General features: G+C 36.2%; 3 protein-coding genes across 3 annotated transcripts; 2 read left to right on the forward strand and 1 right to left on the reverse strand.

Annotated features, from left to right (window-relative positions):
• Positions 1 to 363: 363 nt before the first annotated feature.
• LOC107827722 (putative fructokinase-6, chloroplastic) lies at positions 364 to 10740 on the forward strand. Its single transcript, XM_016654913.2, has 7 exons — positions 364 to 856; positions 6453 to 6664; positions 7509 to 7721; positions 8214 to 8411; positions 8545 to 8682; positions 9658 to 9774; positions 10331 to 10740. The coding sequence occupies exons 1-7, from the start codon at positions 703 to 705 to the stop codon at positions 10463 to 10465; spliced, it is 1167 nt and encodes a 388-aa protein (XP_016510399.1). The 5' UTR covers positions 364 to 702; the 3' UTR covers positions 10466 to 10740.
• A 1052-nt stretch (positions 10741 to 11792) lies between these two features.
• Positions 11793 to 12307, forward strand: LOC107827715 (polcalcin Nic t 1). Its single transcript, NM_001425967.1, has one exon. It carries the CDS (start codon positions 11875 to 11877, stop codon positions 12127 to 12129), a length of 255 nt encoding a protein of 84 aa, NP_001412896.1. The 5' UTR covers positions 11793 to 11874; the 3' UTR covers positions 12130 to 12307.
• A 1178-nt stretch (positions 12308 to 13485) lies between these two features.
• Positions 13486 to 16842, reverse strand: LOC107827730 (putative serine/threonine-protein kinase PBL7). The gene is made up of 6 exons (XM_016654924.2): positions 15973 to 16842; positions 15622 to 15879; positions 15373 to 15545; positions 15201 to 15280; positions 14943 to 15090; positions 13486 to 14080 (listed from the first exon to the last, which is right to left on the reverse strand). The coding sequence occupies exons 1-6, from the start codon at positions 16532 to 16534 to the stop codon at positions 13739 to 13741; spliced, it is 1563 nt and encodes a 520-aa protein (XP_016510410.1). The 5' UTR covers positions 16535 to 16842; the 3' UTR covers positions 13486 to 13738.
• Positions 16843 to 17625: the final 783 nt, after the last annotated feature.

The raw sequence follows: 17625 nt of genomic DNA on the forward strand, positions 1-17625 counted from the left end.
CTAAATCACATTTCTTTAAAACAACTAATCAAATTTAATTGTTACTCGTATTTTCGAGGTAAACAGAAAGTTTGTTAAAATTAAAAATAAGAATTTATCAAAGTTTATCTAATATAAAGCTAAACATATACTATTTTACTATACCTAATATTTATTTTTAGTTTAATGAATTAAATATTTACTAATAAAAATATATGTATTCTCGTATTATGATTTGGATGTTATAATATAAGTTAATAGCGGAGATGGACGGGCAAGAGTATTGGGACAAATCAAATTTGGACCGTTCTGATCCATCGTCATCCTTAGTTGAAAAATAATTAGCAAGAAATAAATCCACATCACTAATTAAGTGAGTAGGTAAATCATGATTTGCAGGTGACAAAGGATAAACTAGAGGTCCTTGTGTTTTACCCAATTTTCCCTCGTTGGTCTTTGCTTTCTCCGCTGCTTTACACTGTTTCCCCCACTACTGGAACAGAACAACTGCTTCAATTCTTCCGAAAATCAGGGTTTATTGTCTGCAAATTCCAAGTTTCCAACGATTACTCCAACGCTGCACCTCGTACTTTCCCCTTCTGAAATCTAACGCCTGATGTAACTGTATTAGGGTTTCTATTTGAAATTCACTATCTCAACTAGTTTCTCACATCAAACACTATATAACCCTTTCTTCTATTCTTTAAAACCTCATCTATACATATGGCTCTTCTGCATTCTCCTACTTTCTGCTTCAGTGGAGTTTCCACTACAAGTCAAGGTTCTAGAAGTTCCCCTTCCCCTAGAAGATGCACTGTGAAACCAGCACCTTTTCTCTCCCAGTCTCTGCCCTTCTTTCCTCGATGCAAACTTCAAGGTGTTTCTTCTTTTAAATTTTACTAGTATATTCTATTTTAGTTATTTTCAGCTGTACACAGTGCAATTCAGCATATTCTCGGACTGATTTAGATATATGCGTATAGAAAATCTAAAAGGTGCTCATATTGATTTGTAAATTTGAACTGTCTTTGATTCTGTAATTGTGAACTATAACATTGCAAGGCCTGCAGTATGATCATTTCTTCTGCGTATAGAATTTGTGTTATTTTCCTGAATCTGAGCTCGATGCTCAGAACTTAAGCTCAGCTATGGAGGAAATTCTGTGAAGAACGAAGAATGTAGAAGAAAGAGAAAGTCGGTTGTATTATTTTCTGTATATGAAAAATGTATACAGTTGCCCTCTATATACAAGTAATAGCTCCACTCTTAATTAAGCCAGCTGGCATAGCTAACTAACAGTTCCACTAACTACACCTAACTATGGTTACTTCACTAACCCAAGTATGGTTACATTCAAGCTATCTACACTACTGACTCCAATACTCCCCCTCAAGCTGGAGGGTGCAAAATATTAAGAACTCCCAGCTTGCTCAACAGAAACACATGTTGTCCTTTTCCAAGTCCCTTAGTAAGCAAATCAGCCTGCTGTTCTTTAGTTCCAATGTAGTGAGTTTGCACCTTTCCTTCTTTAATCATGTCCCTTATAAAGTGACAATCAATCTCTATGTGTTTGGTCCGCTCGTGAAAAATGGGATTTGCTGCAATTTGCAAAGCAGCCTTACTATCACAGTAGATATCAACTGGTTGCTTGATGTTTACCTTTAACTCTGCAAACAATCCCAAAAGCCATGTCACTTCTGAAGTTGCTGCAACCAAACTCCTATACTCTGCTTCTGCAGAGCTCTTTGACACAGTTTGTTGCTTCTTTGATTTACAAGATATCAGGGAACCACCAAACCTCACTAAGAAGCCAGTTACTGACCTTCTTGTATTTGGGCAAACTGCCCAATCTGCATCACAGAAACACACCAGCTGATCTGCACCTTCACTACTCATTAATATCCCCATTCCTGGTTCTTGCTTCACATACTTCACTATTCTCATGGCTGCTTCCCAATGAGACATCTTTGGTGATTGCATGAATTGACTGAGTGTCTGGACTCCAAAACTTATATCTGGCCTAGTGATTGTCAAGTACAATAATTTTCCTATCAATCTTTGATAGGCTGAGACATTTGCTAATGGCTCATCTCCCTTCGATCCTGTGTATTCATCATATTCAACAGAAGTAAATTTCTGGTTGGTGTCAAGAGGAGTTGAAACTGGTTTTGCTCCTCCCAGTCCCAAATCTGAAAGCAACTGCAAGGCATACTTTCTCTGATTCAACAATATTCCTTTGTTGGATCTCAACACTTCTATTCCCAGAAAATATTTCAGCTCTCCAAGGTCTTTGGTGCAACACTTGTTTTGTCTCTTGAATCAGTTGCTCACTGCTCCCTGTGATCAGCAGGTCATCTACATACACCAACACCACAACTATGTCATCTTCTCTGGTCTTGGTGAACATTGAATAATCATATAGACTCTGACAGTATCCTTCCTTCTCGCCCTTGATTACAAAGCACCACAATCTAAAACTGTCAAAAGAAATTGAACATGATTGTTGCAATTGTTCATTCCTGAATTTCACAATCATAGATGTCGTCACACGAAAATAGGTGGAGGACTTATTAAAGGCATATCTGGGGGAGAGAGAAAGTGATTTCATACCTTACTACTCCCCCCCGTCACCCTTCTAAGCTCCTTTGCCCTATGCCTTTAGTCTGCTTTGAATGATCCTTTCACTCTTCGAAGGTGAGCGAATCAGTGCTTCAGATAGTTTGATATTCCATTGTCTTGAGGCCTGTTTCAAGCCATATAGAGATTTCACTAATTTGCACACTTTTGTCTCCCCCTGTTTCCTGAAACCCTGGGGTAACTCCATGTACACTTCTTCATATAAGTCTCCCTGCAAGAAAGCATTGTATACATCCATTTGAGACAAATTCCAGCCTTTTGAAGCCGCCAGTGCAATGACTGATCTAACGGTCACCATCTTTGTAACTGGTGAAAATGTCTCATGGTAATCTAATCCTTCCTTTTGACTATAGCCTTTAGCCACTAACCTTACCTTAAATCTCTCAATTTCACCATTTGCCTTGTATTTTATCTTGTATACCCACTTGGAACCAACAACATTCTTTCCATTTGGTAAATCAACTATCTCCCAAGTATTGTTTTCTTCCAATGCTTTGATTTCCTGCTTCATAGCTTCTACCCATCTGTCATCCTTTGAAGCTTCTTAGAAATTCGGTGGCTATGTGTCTAATGAGAATTTTGTTAGAAAGCTTCTATATTGTGTTGATAGGTTATCATAAGATACATAGTTTGATAGTGGATATATTGTAGTGTGTGCATGCTTCCTTGTCACATAGTTCTGATGCCACAAAGGTGGTTTTGAGGTTCTTCCTGATCTTCTCAATTCACTTTCACTATCCATTGTATTGTCTGCAGCTTGTACTTCTTGTGATATGAAATCAACAGTCTCAAGTGTCTCATGAGTGACATTGTCATTGTTTGATGCATCAGCCACAGTACCTATGGCATCAGTATCCTGGGCATCCTGAATGTTAATGTCTGCATCATGTGCATCAACAGCTTCATCATGGGCAACATCTATTGCATCATTAATCACAGTTTCCTGGTGAGCTGCATGAGCTAGTGAGTGTCTCCCCCTAGCAGGAGCTACACTAGGACCAAGAGGCAGGTGAAGAGGTGTTGTAATAGGGGTAAAAGGAGTTGGTGCAGGCTCTGACTGTGAAAAAGGAAATAAATGTTCCTTAAACACCACATCCCTACTCACAAAAAATTGTTTAGTAGTTAGATCAAGAAGTTTATAGCCCCTCTGAGATGAAGAGTACCCTAGGAAAACAGCTGCCCTGGATCTTGCCCCAAACTTATCATTTTTCACAAGGTTGGTGGCATAACAGAGGCACCCAAAACCCTCAGATGATCAACGGATGGTGGCTTTCTATATAATAGTTCATATGGTGTCTTCCCTTGTAAAACTTCACTGGGCATTCTATTGATCAAGTAAACAGCTCCTTCTACACATTCACCCCAATATCTAGCTGGTATGCAAGCCTGAAACTTTAATGCTCTAGCTATGTCCAATATGTGCCTATGTTTTCTTTCTACGATGCCATTTTGTTGTGGAGTGTATACACAATTACTTTGATGTAATATCCCATAGGAGTCAAGCAGTGCATTACAATGTTGATTAAAGAATGTTGTCCCATTGTCTGTCCTAATTAACTTTAGGACTGTAGCAAACTGAGTTTTAACAAAAGAAAGGAAATGCTTCAACGCAACAATCACATCACTTTTCAGCTGCAATAGATATATCCATGTAAACCTTGTATTGTCATCTACAACAGTAAGAAAGAAATGCTTCCTGTCATGAGTAGGGGTTCTATAGGGACCCCATACATCCATATGCACTAGTTCCAATGGTTTCTCACTTCTAGAGTTACTAATAGGAAACATAAGTCTACTTTGCTTTGCTAATGGACAAATAGGATAATCCTTATTTATGGAAACATCTAACATCTTATTTTTTAAAAACTGCATATTCTTCATGGTATTGACTGAAGCATGCCCAAATCTTCTATGCCAAAGATTGCTATCTGCCTCTTTCTTTGAACAACAATGTTTGCTTTTGAACTTGCTATCTCTTTTCGAGTTCTTTTCTGTTTCACAATGTATAGGCCACCTTTTTCTCTACCAATCCCCCTCACCCTGCCATTGTAAAGATCCTGGAGCACACAAAAATCAGGAAAGAAATTGACAGAGCAAGAGAGTGCCTTGGTTAATTTTGACACAGACAACAAGTTGAACTTGAAGTCTGGGGCATATAATACCTGATCCACCTGCATTTTGTCTAAGAAATTTGCTATTCCCATATGAGTTATTTTAGCCTTTTCTCCATTAGGCAAATTCACTTGATCCTTGTTAAACGAGTCTAACTTAGTGTGAGTTCTAAGCATATTTAAATATGCAGTAATATGATGTGAAGCACCTGAATCTATGATCCGTTCTCCAGAACACACATCAGCCATTAAACATGTCGTGATACCTGTCATGTTTGCTTGTGGATTAGTGGTTTCCTTGTTCAGCATCCCCAGAATCTGCTTGTATTGATCCTCTGTAAAGTAGGAACCAAACTTTGGTGGCTCAGAACTGTTTCCTCCATCCATTCACTCTGGCCTTTTGTCCAATTCAGCATTTCTAGTCATACTGTTAGCTGCGTACTTCTTCTTTCCCTTGAAGTCACTTGGGTAACCATTCAATTTGTAGCAATTTTCCTTCAAATGACCTTTCATATTGCAATAGTCACATTGCATAAAATGTTTTTTTCCTCTGTAAGGTTGTCCTCGACCAACCTGCATAGCCATTGGATCTGCCTTCCCTGTCAGTGCTGGAAACAGATTGGATCTTTGACTTTCATCCTCGATAATCATAGCATATGCCTGATTCAAGGTAGGTTCAACAGTCTTCATAAGAATCTGCCTTCGTGCCTGCTCATATGACTCATTAAGTCCACTAAGGAATTGAAGTAACCTCTGACGATGCAAATGCTCAATGTAATCTCTCGATTTTGGGCAGTCACAGCCTGGTGAAGGCACTAGGGCATCATACTCTGCCCATAACTCCTTCAATTTGGTGAAATATGCTGCAACTGAATCAGTTCCTTGTGAAATTGTGGCAATCTCTCTGTGTAACTGAAAGATACGCACTCGATTCACCTTATCAAAACGCTCCTGGATATCTTTCCAAACTAGATGGGCATTCGATGCATAAACAATCCCGCTAAGAAGATTTGACGACACTGTGTTTATGATCCAAGATAAGACAATCGCATTGCAAGTTTCCCAATTTTCATGCAATTCAGCCTTAAATCGATCCTTTGTGCAAGTACCAGTCACAAACCCTAATTTTTTCTTAGCTTGAAGGGCAATTCGCATCGTTCTGTGCCTAAGACCGTAATTTTCAGATCCTGTGAGCTTCACCGGAATCAAAATCGAGCCAGGAGTGTCAGAAGGATGTACGAAGAGTGGATGAGTGTGATCAATTTTTTCTTCTTTCTCATCTCCCATTGTTGAACAAAAAAAAATTGACCTTGAAAGAGGAAAAACTAGATCTGAAATATGTGGAATTGCACAACGAGCGTGTGACCCAGTCGTTACTGCTCTGATACCATGTTATTTTCCTGAATCTGAGCTCGATGCTTAGAACTTAAGCTCAGCTATGGAGGAAATTCTGTGAAGAACGAAGAATGTAGAAGAAAGAGAAAGTCGGTTGTATTATTTTCTGTATATGAAAATGTATACAGTTGTCCTCTATATACAAGTAATAGCTCCACTCTTAATTAAGCCAGCTGGCATAACTAACTAACAATTCCACTAACTACACCTAACTGTGGTTACTTCACTAACTAAGTATGGTTACATTCAAGCTATCTACACTACTGACTCCAATAATTTGCTACCTACTTTTTGTATTTATGCTTTTTTCTTCTACAATTATTACTTAAGGAAGAGCATTGCCTAGCGACAATGGGCCTTTGGAGAAGGATGAATCTTCACTTGTTGTGTGCTTTGGAGAAATGCTCATTGATTTTGTTCCAACCACAAGTGGGCTGTCATTAGCTGAAGCACCTGCATTTAAAAAGGCTCCTGGTGGTGCTCCAGCTAATGTTGCTGTTGGCATTTCTCGTCTTGGTGGTTCCTCAGCTTTCATTGGGAAGGTATAACATTTGCTTACGTTTTTTATAGTCTTTCTGAACTCGATCTGCTAAACATAGGTTTGAATAATTGTAATGGTAGATAGATTTTCTCCGTTCAACAAGTGTACAGGAACCTAGCTTCTTTATCAAGTATGTTTTGGATTTGACATCTGGCTAATTATTGTTGACTATCTATTTTTTCTTCTTCCTAAGCAGCATTCCAGGCTGCTGGAGTAACTGTTTGTTATTGTTTTGTTGTCTCTATTCAAACATATGTCAATTTCTGTTTCCTAGAAACATTTTAAGTCACCAAGTGGCTTTAGGAGCTCCAAGACTATTCACAACATTGGAACTATCAATCTATAATACATTCTTGATATTGCATTACATCTAATGTAAGGCTCGGCTACACTTGCTGAGGAAACACTAATTGCTCCAAAGTACCATGGTGATTTGGCGTGATACGCATGTTAACTACCTTCTTTAATGTACTGATATCAAAGCTGATATGATACAACTTAGCATATAGCATTAGCAAGGAACGTCTTTTTCCTCATCCGAGACTCACTATTCTGAACTAATGCATACGAATTATGGAATTAGAAAACTCATCTTCCTATCCACCAGAGTCATCTTCCTTCCTGCCCTGTAGAATTTTGATAATTTGATTGATTGTTGAGGATTCATTCTATATACCGCATCAAGTAAGCTCCTTCATTTGTTTCCTTTGCTTCTTTGAGAACATAAATTCAGATAACATATGTGAAAATGAAAATAATCTATCAAAAAAATATGTGAAACAGAAATCAATTAGGAAAAAAACCCATAGAAGTATTTTATGATATATTCTTGTAATCCTGTGCAGGTTGGTGAAGACGAATTTGGTTACATGCTTGCTGATATTTTGAAGGAGAACAACGTCAATAATGATGGAATGCGCTTTGATCCAGGTGCTCGTACTGCTTTAGCCTTTGTAACACTGAGAAAGGATGGAGAGCGTGAATTCATGTTCTATCGTAACCCGAGTGCTGATATGTTGCTCCAAGAGGATGAACTTGATTTGGAGTTGATCAGGAAGGTATATGAAAGTTCTTTTATCCTCGAAATAGAAGTATTTCAAAGTTTCATAATAGCGAGTGAAAATTAAGATCATAATTTTTTATGAGACCACACAAAGAGTTATTAGTTTTGTTACTTACATGTTCCAATTATAAAAATATATGTACTGGTCCTCTTTGTTACCTCTCTTAAGAATGACTTTTTTCTTATTTATATGTGACTATTTATTATTAAAAACCTTATATAGTTCATGGTTTGGTTCTAAGAGTACCTTACAGTCCAGATCTTCAGATATTTTTAAAACCATCTTATTTGAGAAGTATGTAAGCAACTATGCTGTCTGGAAAGCATGTTTCTCTACAAATCAGCCATTCTTTAGCTTTCCTTATTGCACAGTTTCATTGTTGATGCTTTACATCCCTTCTGCTATTTCTGGTAGACCCTTAGTACTATGTTATATTTGGATAGTCCACTTGATATGATACCCGATGATTCCTATACCCTTTGGCAGGCAAAAATATTTCATTACGGCTCCATAAGTCTGATTACAGAGCCATGCAGATCAGCCCATATCGCAGCTACAAGAGCTGCAAAGGATGCTGGTGTAATCTTGTCCTATGATCCAAACTTGAGGCTTCCACTGTGGCCATCTGCGGAAAGTGCTAGAGAAGGAATCCTTAGCATATGGGAAACTGCTGATATAATTAAGGTACTTGTTTTCAGGTGTCCAATGTAAAGTAATAAATATGCAGTATAATTAGTCTTGCAAGAGAGTCGGACTTAAAAATTTGAACTTTCAAATGAACTGTACATCTGATGTTTCAGCTGCTTATTATCACCAGATAAGTGAAGAAGAGATTTCATTTTTGACACAAGGAGAAGATCCTTACGATGATAATGTTGTTCGGAAGTTGTACCATCCAAATCTCAAGTTACTTCTCGTCACAGAAGGCCCAGAAGGTTGCCGATATTACACCAAGGTAAGCTTCTTACTGCATTCTACTCTACAGTCTACACGATTCAATCCGTGTAAGCAAATGATGTTGTAACCCTTTATCAAAAAGTTATTAAATCTCTGTATTCGATCCTTATATCTTAATATATAATATCCATTTTGTTGAATCTTACCTTTTTAAACTATTTGGGAGTACAGCATTTATAAATTGTACAATCTGCCACTGGGTTATCGAGAAGTGCGCACATAGATGATGTGCCCTTTATAAATGCTATCCAGCCAATCCTTAGCTTAATAAAATATTATTGATTTCTGTTAAAGTTGATTCACCTGTTGCTTGAAAATGTGACATCAAAATTAATTCATTGCAAAGGACCATAATCCATTGCTCTGTGATTTGTGTCAAAATAATACTATTAAGAATCCCTTATCCTGTGAAGCTGATATCAAAAGATCCTTTGTTCTGTTTCTTTTCGTGAGCCATGATCTGAAACAGTATCAATGATATTTTTTCTATTTTCTAGGAAACATCATTAGAGGTTGTCTGAGTCTTATCGGTCTCCGTCAAGCTGGTTCATTTTTGTTAGTTTGTTCCTGCTCAAGTGGCGCATAAACTGCATGGAGGGAGGTTTAAAAGTATTACTCCCTCTGTTTCAATTTTATGTGAACCTTACTTTTTAGTCCGTGCCAAAAAGAATGGCGTATTTCCGTTTTTGGAAACAGTTTACCTTTATGCAATGATTTATAGCCACACAAAGTATATGTGCCTCATTTTACACTACAAGTTCAAAAGTCTTTTCTTTTTTCTTGAACTCCGTGCCCAGTCAAATAGGTTCACATAAATTGAAACGGAGGGAGTAGAATTTTGTGCATCTTTAGGCCAAACTTCTAAATCAGTTACGACGCTAATAATTGTATACCTACAGATTTGCTAGTTATCCACTATATATGAAAGATAGGAAAAATAATTCTCTGAAGTTGCTTGAATAATGCAAAACAGGATTTCAGTGGGCGAGTTAAGGGTCTAAAGGTGGATGCTGTAGATACCACTGGCGCTGGAGATGCTTTTGTTGCTGGAATATTGTCACAGCTAGCACCTAATGTCTCACTGCTCCAGGTAAGGCTTTTTGTATTGAATCTGATAATGAGCTGTAGTTCTGTTATTCCACTATACTGGCATTCTGCTGGCCACTATTTTACATTCTTCACTGTCTGTGATTTTTCATACCATGTTACCTAATGAGCAAAAAGATTTTGATGCTGTTTCTTGTTTGTGCACTTGATGAGTATCTTCAGTATAATAACATTGAAGTACATTTATGATTTAATTGTAGTGTGGATATTCTACTGTGTAATTAAAACCACTTGTTAACTAGTAGCCTAAATAATTAACTCGCATATGCAATCCAGTGATACAAGGCAGCTGAAAAATCACAATATGGACAATCACGTTTTGCAAGTAAAAACTTGCACTTGATGAAGCTTGAATGCTACTAAAACTATGCCACATCCTTGTTCTTGCTGCAGCCACTTTATGAAACAAATAGTGAAAAGGCTGAAACTAATTTGGATTCCCCAAATTCTACCTGCCTTTCCTTCTGGAGTTGCACATTATTCTTAAAGTACGATGCACGTGTCCTCTATAATGCTAATTGTGAATCTGAATTTCTTAGGATGAGGACAAACTTCGAGATGCCCTTTGTTTTGCTAATGCTTGTGGTGCATTGACTGTGATGGAGAGAGGAGCAATTCCAGCTTTGCCAACAAGAGAAGTTGTGTTGAATTCCTTGCTCAAGTCAGTTTCATAATATCATCCGACCTATTGTTCAGTTGTCATTTAAAGGCTTGCGAAGTTGTGCCATCTGTTCTCCTTCATAAATTCTTGTAGGGCAAAAAAATCATTTATTGAGTTGTTCTAGAAGAAGAGTGTTGACAGAAACCTGGAAACAGTCAAAAAAAATCTGTAGTAATAATTTATAACGAATATGTGGATGCTCATAACCGCATTATTAATCGCGTGTATTATCAGGGTTGAAAGTCATGAGGATAATGCATGGGTTTCTGATTCACTTTCATCAGCAAATCTGAATTGTTGTCTGTCAATTGTTTTTGATTAGCATTGACATTTTGCTAGTCATATTCAGATACACTTCCGTATCATTCTCAAACCTGTATTGTTTTGTCTGTCAACAGTGTATGATTAACATAGACAGTTTGGTTGTTATCCTATTTCTGATATATGAAAATCAGCTGATTTTGCTTCGTGGTACATCACGGAGATCCTAGGATTGTATATGTTTGTAAATGCATTACATACATTAAACAGATACCTGAGAATTTTATATTTTTGGACGTCAAATGTCCAAATTTTGTCCCTATGCATTGTTATTTAGAAATATATAAGACTAGCTTATCATTAAAAGAAAAAAAGAGTATACAAGATAATATGCTCCGTTTTCACAACACGAAATTGCATGTTGATAAAGTTCTAATAATGATTTTTTGGGTCTTACCCTGGTGAATCTTGTGACCTCACAAATTATTTGTCACTCTCGGACAAGCATCTAAGCTAATTTTTGGTTTCAAATCTTTAATAATTGACGTCTAAATATTTATTTTGTAAAGAAAGATTTATTTTTCTCATCTGAAAAAAAGTTATAAATCAAACATACTGAAATTAAAAATACTGTTGACGGCTGTTGGTTGTTATTTTCTATGGGACAATAATACATCTGACCTACCATTAATCAAGTGCTATTATGCAATAACAATTCATAGGATCCCATAAGATTGTTAATAAATACTTAATAAATAGGGATATGTTTCATATTTGGTTAACTTTTTCTTTTCCATCTTTCAACTATTTTTTCTTTTTCCCAATTGTACGCAATTTTGAGGCGTCAAAATGTTGTCATTGTCTGTTTTGGGAGTCACGTTTATCTCCTTCCACAAAGCATAAACAAACAGATTAGTTGTTGCAAAGTTTTTTAGAACCATAAAATTACACAAAGCCCGTGTCCTAAGGCTAAGGGTGACCATATATGCTTGGATGAAGACCTCTTTATAACCCAAATTGGAACTCATTTTTCGGATCTCTGTGTCCAAAATCAAACTCTCAAAGAAAACCAACTTTGCCTGTGTTGTAACCATCACAAAAAAAGGCAAAAAAAAAATAAAAATAAAAAAAATAAAAAAAAATAAACAAACAAACCAAAGAATGGCTGAAGATCCACAAGACATAGCTGATCGCGAACGAATTTTTAAGCGTTTTGATTTAAATGGTGATGGCAAAATCTCTTCAGCAGAACTTGGAGAAACCTTGAAAATGTTAGGCTCTGTAACTTCTGAAGAAGTCCAACATATGATGGCTGAACTTGACACTGATGGGGATGGCTTTATTTCTTATGAAGAATTCGAAGAATTTGCTCGAGCCAATAGAGGTTTGATTAAGGATGTTGCTAAAGTATTCTAGCTTTCTTGATGCACACGCCTTACCATTAGAAGCGGATTTAGGGTGTGTTTTACAAGTTTAACTACATTCATTACTTTCAGCTCGAACTATGTATACATATGCATAAAATTTTAAAATGTATGCATATAATAAGATTATACTCATTTTGAACCTATTAATTCTAAATTCTGGATTCGCCTCTACAATTGCTATGATTGAATATTCTTCCTACATTTTGATATATGTCACTTTCAAAAATGTCTTGGCTTTTCCTTTTCTTGTTTCCCTTGGAGAAAACCGTTAACTTAGTTAAACTGTATAACTACCTCATATTCCTTACATCATTGTTGAGGTGGATTGCGTGTATATCTTTTTTTTTTTTGGGTTCTAAATTATTTGGTTGGTTCTAAATGTTTGGTTTAAATAAAATTTATAAATTTAGGCAACGTGGGTCAACAACATTGAACTACAAGTTTTTCTGCCCTGTATTATGACAAGATATTTCATTATTTGGGTCCTATGTGAGAGTTTAGCTGTCGTTACTTAGCAAATCACAAATAATGTAAAGGTGACCTAATTTTATTCATTGTTCGTGGCATAATGGTTGTACTTTCTGAACCATGTCTTTTCTTAAATACCTAATACTGTAATGGATTGATCAACTTTTGTTTTATTAATAAACACCATCAATAGGAAAAAAGAATGGCACGAAGAGAACATGTTGTCAACTTCCTATACATTAAAAACCCAATAAGAGTTGTGTTCAACAAATTTACTAACTAATTAAATTTAAATTTGGTGGCCTACTGTAGATTGTCATAAACTACTCCGATTAATTTAGCGTTGACAAATAGGGCAACGGTCTCGGTCACCGGAAAGAAAAAGGTTTAATTGACTGGAATTACTAAGGGGGCGTTTGGACATAAGAATTATAAAATTCCGAAAAAAGTAAAAAAAATTTTAAAGTGAAAATGGTATTTGAAATTAGAGTTGTATTTGGACGTGAACACAATTTTGGGTTGTTTTTGAATTTTTGTGAGTGATCTGAAGTGAAAATTTTGAAAAACAGTTTTTTGGAGATTTTCAAATTCTCGAAAAATTCCGAAATTCATCTTCAAGTGAAAATTAAAAATATTATGGCCAAACACTAATTTCAAAAAAAAAAAAAAAATTCAGAAAAAAGTGAAAAAAAATAATGGCCAAAGTAGATAAGAAAAACTGAGAAATCTCAAAGCAAAAAGGCCATTCTTTTTACCCTTGCTTCACCAAACTAGAGGCCAAAGCAAGCAACTTCACGATACAAAACTAGCTAAAACACAGTACATTTAAACAACCAATGAAAGTCTTAACTTACAATCATGGAAAGAAGTAAAATCATGCCAGAAAACAATTCACAACCTTCTTTATGATATCATACAAAACAGAACCTGCCATATTTTTCCCACCAAAACAAGGGACAAATATATACAAACAGTGTATTCTTCAATCAGACCACCGCTTTCTCTATCTACAAGTTAACTGAGCTTAGCCTTATCAGTTGTCACACTATAATCTCCCATTTCAAGTAGAATGAGGTGAGGAAAAAGAGGGAAAAAAAAGAAAAGAAAAAATCAAATTCATTGTTTTCATGTCAACGACAATAAAAATCATCATCCTCGAAGTCAGGAACTCCTAACATTGCCAAGGCCAAGTGACTCTTCATTTCACTTTTTGTCCGCTGCAATTGGGGATAACACTCAATCATACAACTATTACTGCGTGAAATAGACTTCTTTCTGAACGTGGAACGAGGTTCTGTGCCTCTCAATATGGCAAAGATCTCGTCCATATTGGACCTTCGAGACTCTTCACTGTGTATGCATGCAGCTGCTGCTTGGGTCATCCGAGCTATTTGTTGTAGATTCTTTTGAGGGAATTTGAGTCTTGGATCAAGAAACTTTTCAAGAGCTCCTTGCTGCATTAGAGGCTTTGCCTGAAAACAACAAAGAAGACGATTTTAATGTCCAAATTTTGTCAAAAAGAACAAAAGAGGGTCTAAATTGTTATGCAGCCAATCATGGTAATAACACAAGGATAGATGGTCCAAATCATTGCCAAATTTTGATACCTAGAGTCTTATCATCGTCAATGTATTGAATCTGATTAGCGCACTGACTCATGTATGAACTGGTCAAATTGATTGTAATTGTCTAATATATATATATAGTAGAGCCACCAATCAGTATGATCAAGCATAATACTTTTATAAAGCTCAACACAAGGTTTCCATGCTTCTTTCAAAATGTCATCAATCATAGGATGTCTCAGTTGTGCATCAGAGCTTGAACAGCCTACCAATAGAACAACAACAACAACAACAACAACAACAACAACAACAACAACAACAACAACAACAACAAACCCGGCGAGAATCCCACAAGTGGGGTCTGGGGAGGGTGGAGAAGGTAGGATGTACGCACACCTTACCCCTACCTTTGTGAAGGTAGAAAGGATGTTTCCGATAGACCCTCGGCACAAAGAACAATATAACATGACACTCTATTCTAAAGACCATATTTTCTTTGCGACAGTGACTATTTAGAACAAAAAATCTCTAAACATCTGCAAACTGAAAGTGCCATTTAAAATCAAATAGAAGAAAGGAAAAGAGACAGGTTGTCACACATTACTGGCTTTATAAAAAAATTCACACTAAAGACATCCTTGGCAGAAATTATGGTGGATAATTTGTATTCTTGCATTAACAGATACTAACAAATGGAGCCGGACTGATTTAACTATCCAAAATAAAGATAAGCGAGGACAGCTTGGAAGAAATTAAAGCAAGAACCTACCCACAACACCAAGTTTTCTTCTCCTGGTCCCCTTTTCGCTTCAATTGGCTTCCTTCCGGTTAGCAGCTCCAGGAGGACAACTCCAAAGGCATAAACATCAGTTTTATCTGATATTTTACCGTGCTGAAAATATTCAGGAGCTAAATACCTGCAAATGTAATTCAAATATCATAAATATAGGGATGTTCTTTACTGCCAAGCAACGCGGGGACCTTATTCATAGTCATGCCTAAGAGTTATCAAGATAGAAATTAATACCCGAATGTTCCTTTAACTGTTCTACAAAGGAAAGGTACAGAAGGTGAAGGAGTCCATGTAGCTAAGCCAAAGTCACACAACTGCATAAGTCAACATAAGGATTAAATTACAGAATCGACCAGAAGAACAACAACCAATTTGAGCTGTTAAATATGAATGTTCTTTTCATTACCTTGGGTATTTTCTTGGATGAAAGAAGAATGTTGGAGGGCTTAATGTCCCTATGAACAACACACCTCTCAGTTCCATAATGCAAATACCCTATTGACTCTGCTATGCCTACGGCCACCTTATACCGCGTAGACCATGGAAGTGCTGGACCGCCTTTCACTCCCCTCTTCTTCTCTGTGAATCAAACTCTATCTTAGTCTCAAGCAAATTGTATTCTCATTGAAATGAAAAGAAAGCCAAGTATTCTTACCATGTAAATACCGTTCTAAACTTCCACCAGATACATACTTGTAGACCAAAAAGAAACCCTCCTCTGGATCAATGCAAAAACCAACCAAAGGAACAATGTATGGGTTATGAAGAGAACTAGCAATCATCAATTCCCTACAGAATGCCTTTGGAGATTCCTTATCTTCCCTATCTAACCTCTTTATAGCAACACTTGTCCTCATAAATCCCAATCTTCCTCTAAAAACATAGCTCAATGCTCCTCTTCCCAAAACTCTACCTACCCAATTCAAGAAAACAAAAACAACAAATCAACATCACATAAATTCAAAGTAAAGAAGGGTTAAAATTTGAACATAAACCAATTGAGTACCTTTAGAAAAATAGCGAGTAGCAGAAGCAATCTCAGCATAGGTGAACCTAATTAAAGAACGAGTCACAGGAGAAATACTCCTCTCAAGTGATTGAATTTTCCTCCATTTTAGCTCTCTGGAAAGTGGATCAGTCAACCCATTATCCAAATTCACCATCAAAACAGTAGCAGAGGAACATCTATTCATATTCATAGACTCAAGCTCAACCTGAGAACAAAAGCTGAACCTAAAAGAGGAGTGAAGTGAATGTGGCTCAGCATTAATTAATTCAGTACCACAAGCTCCTGTTTCAGCAAGTAACCAAGCTTTATTATGCTCCAAACTGCTGCTAACACTACCTTTATCCTTATCACCGTTATCCTTGCCGGAAGTTCGCCGCCGGCAAGTCGGAATAAAACAGGCCAACCCAAAATCCCAAATCATTCTGTAAATTAAGGATTTGATTTTTAACTCATCATACACACTATAGTTGTTATCAGTATCAGTACTGGCTAAAGGTTGAGTCTTTGAGCTGTAAAAAGGCTCCGCAGAGTTAGTACAACTATTTTGAAGAAACCCCATTTTGAGAACGGATCTTGAAAAGTTACACAGAAATCGACAAACCCAAGAAAGAAAAAGAAAGAATAAAGAAAAGTTAACAACTTTGCTTGTAGGAGAGGATAGAGTTACCTTACTCGAATATATAATGAAAAGTATGAAAAAGTGTGAAAGATGGTACCTTACAACTAAAATAAGACCGACCCAGGTTTTATTTTTACGTGGAAACAGTTAATGGCATGATTATTATTATACTAAGAAGAAGAAAAATGTGAATTGTGATAAATGCAAGATTCTTGGTGTTAAGGTTTAACAAGACAAGTAAAAGATGCCTTCTTTCATAATAATAATGTAGGAAGGAACTTTTCTTTTATTGGGGGGATTTTGGATAAGTTTTAAACAAAGTAGGAAAAGATTTGTTAGGCGGTATGATGAGAGGGAAAAGGGCAAGTTAGGGGTTAATTTGGTGTTGGAGTATTAATTATAGTGCAATAATTAGTAGGAAAATGGGACAAAATGATGAATGTAGTAGTTTGGTGACCTTCTCATCCCCCCAACTACCATTCTTGACAGCAGAGCTCCCTTTTGTCATTCCACTTCTTTAAGGCTTTAACATTCTTTAGCTATGGCAATTTGGATCTCTTTAATTCTCAAATCCAATAATACTACTTTCGTCATATTTTAACATTTATTGAAATTTGAAGTATTGAAATATATATATATATATATATATATATATATATATATATATATAAAGTATAGTTTATTAAGTTACCCTAATTAAATGCTTTTTGAGAATTAGTAATATTAAAAAGAACTAATACTTCTTTAATATTAAGGGTATAGTCGAAAACAAGTTAAAAATTTAGTCTTGAAATATTAAAGTGATTGTTATTTTGGACAATTTTTTTGAACTAAATCGATAGTTAAAATGGAGCGGAGGGAGTCGCAGTTTTTATTGTACAATAATAGCTTTAGCTTTGGAATCCCTCTGGTGGATGTAAGGCTTGGTTAAGTATATCAGAGTATTATTATATTTTTGTCAAAAATTTGTACATGTGACTAAGAAACTTTTAGAAATTAAACTAAAACAATTTTGTCAAAAGAATATGTAC

The sequence above is a fragment of the Nicotiana tabacum genome, chromosome 3, assembly GCF_000715075.1.
Source record: "Nicotiana tabacum cultivar K326 chromosome 3, ASM71507v2, whole genome shotgun sequence".
Classification (NCBI taxonomy): Eukaryota; Viridiplantae; Streptophyta; class Magnoliopsida; order Solanales; family Solanaceae; genus Nicotiana; species Nicotiana tabacum.

Coding starts and splice junctions, on each gene's coding strand:
- LOC107827722 (XM_016654913.2), top strand. CDS start 703: ATGGCTCTTCTGCATTCTCCTACTTTCTGCTTCAGTGGAGTTTCCACT. Junction 7,722..8,213: donor ATTTGGAGTTGATCAGGAAG/GTATATGAAAGT, acceptor ACCCTTTGGCAG/GCAAAAATATTTCATTACGG. Junction 8,683..9,657: donor GTTGCCGATATTACACCAAG/GTAAGCTTCTTA, acceptor AATGCAAAACAG/GATTTCAGTGGGCGAGTTAA.
- LOC107827715 (NM_001425967.1), top strand. CDS start 11,875: ATGGCTGAAGATCCACAAGACATAGCTGATCGCGAACGAATTTTTAAG.
- LOC107827730 (XM_016654924.2), bottom strand. CDS start 16,534: ATGGGGTTTCTTCAAAATAGTTGTACTAACTCTGCGGAGCCTTTTTAC. Junction 15,281..15,372: donor CATCCAAGAAAATACCCAAG/GTAATGAAAAGA, acceptor TGACTTATGCAG/TTGTGTGACTTTGGCTTAGC. Junction 15,091..15,200: donor ACAGTTAAAGGAACATTCGG/GTATTAATTTCT, acceptor TTACATTTGCAG/GTATTTAGCTCCTGAATATT.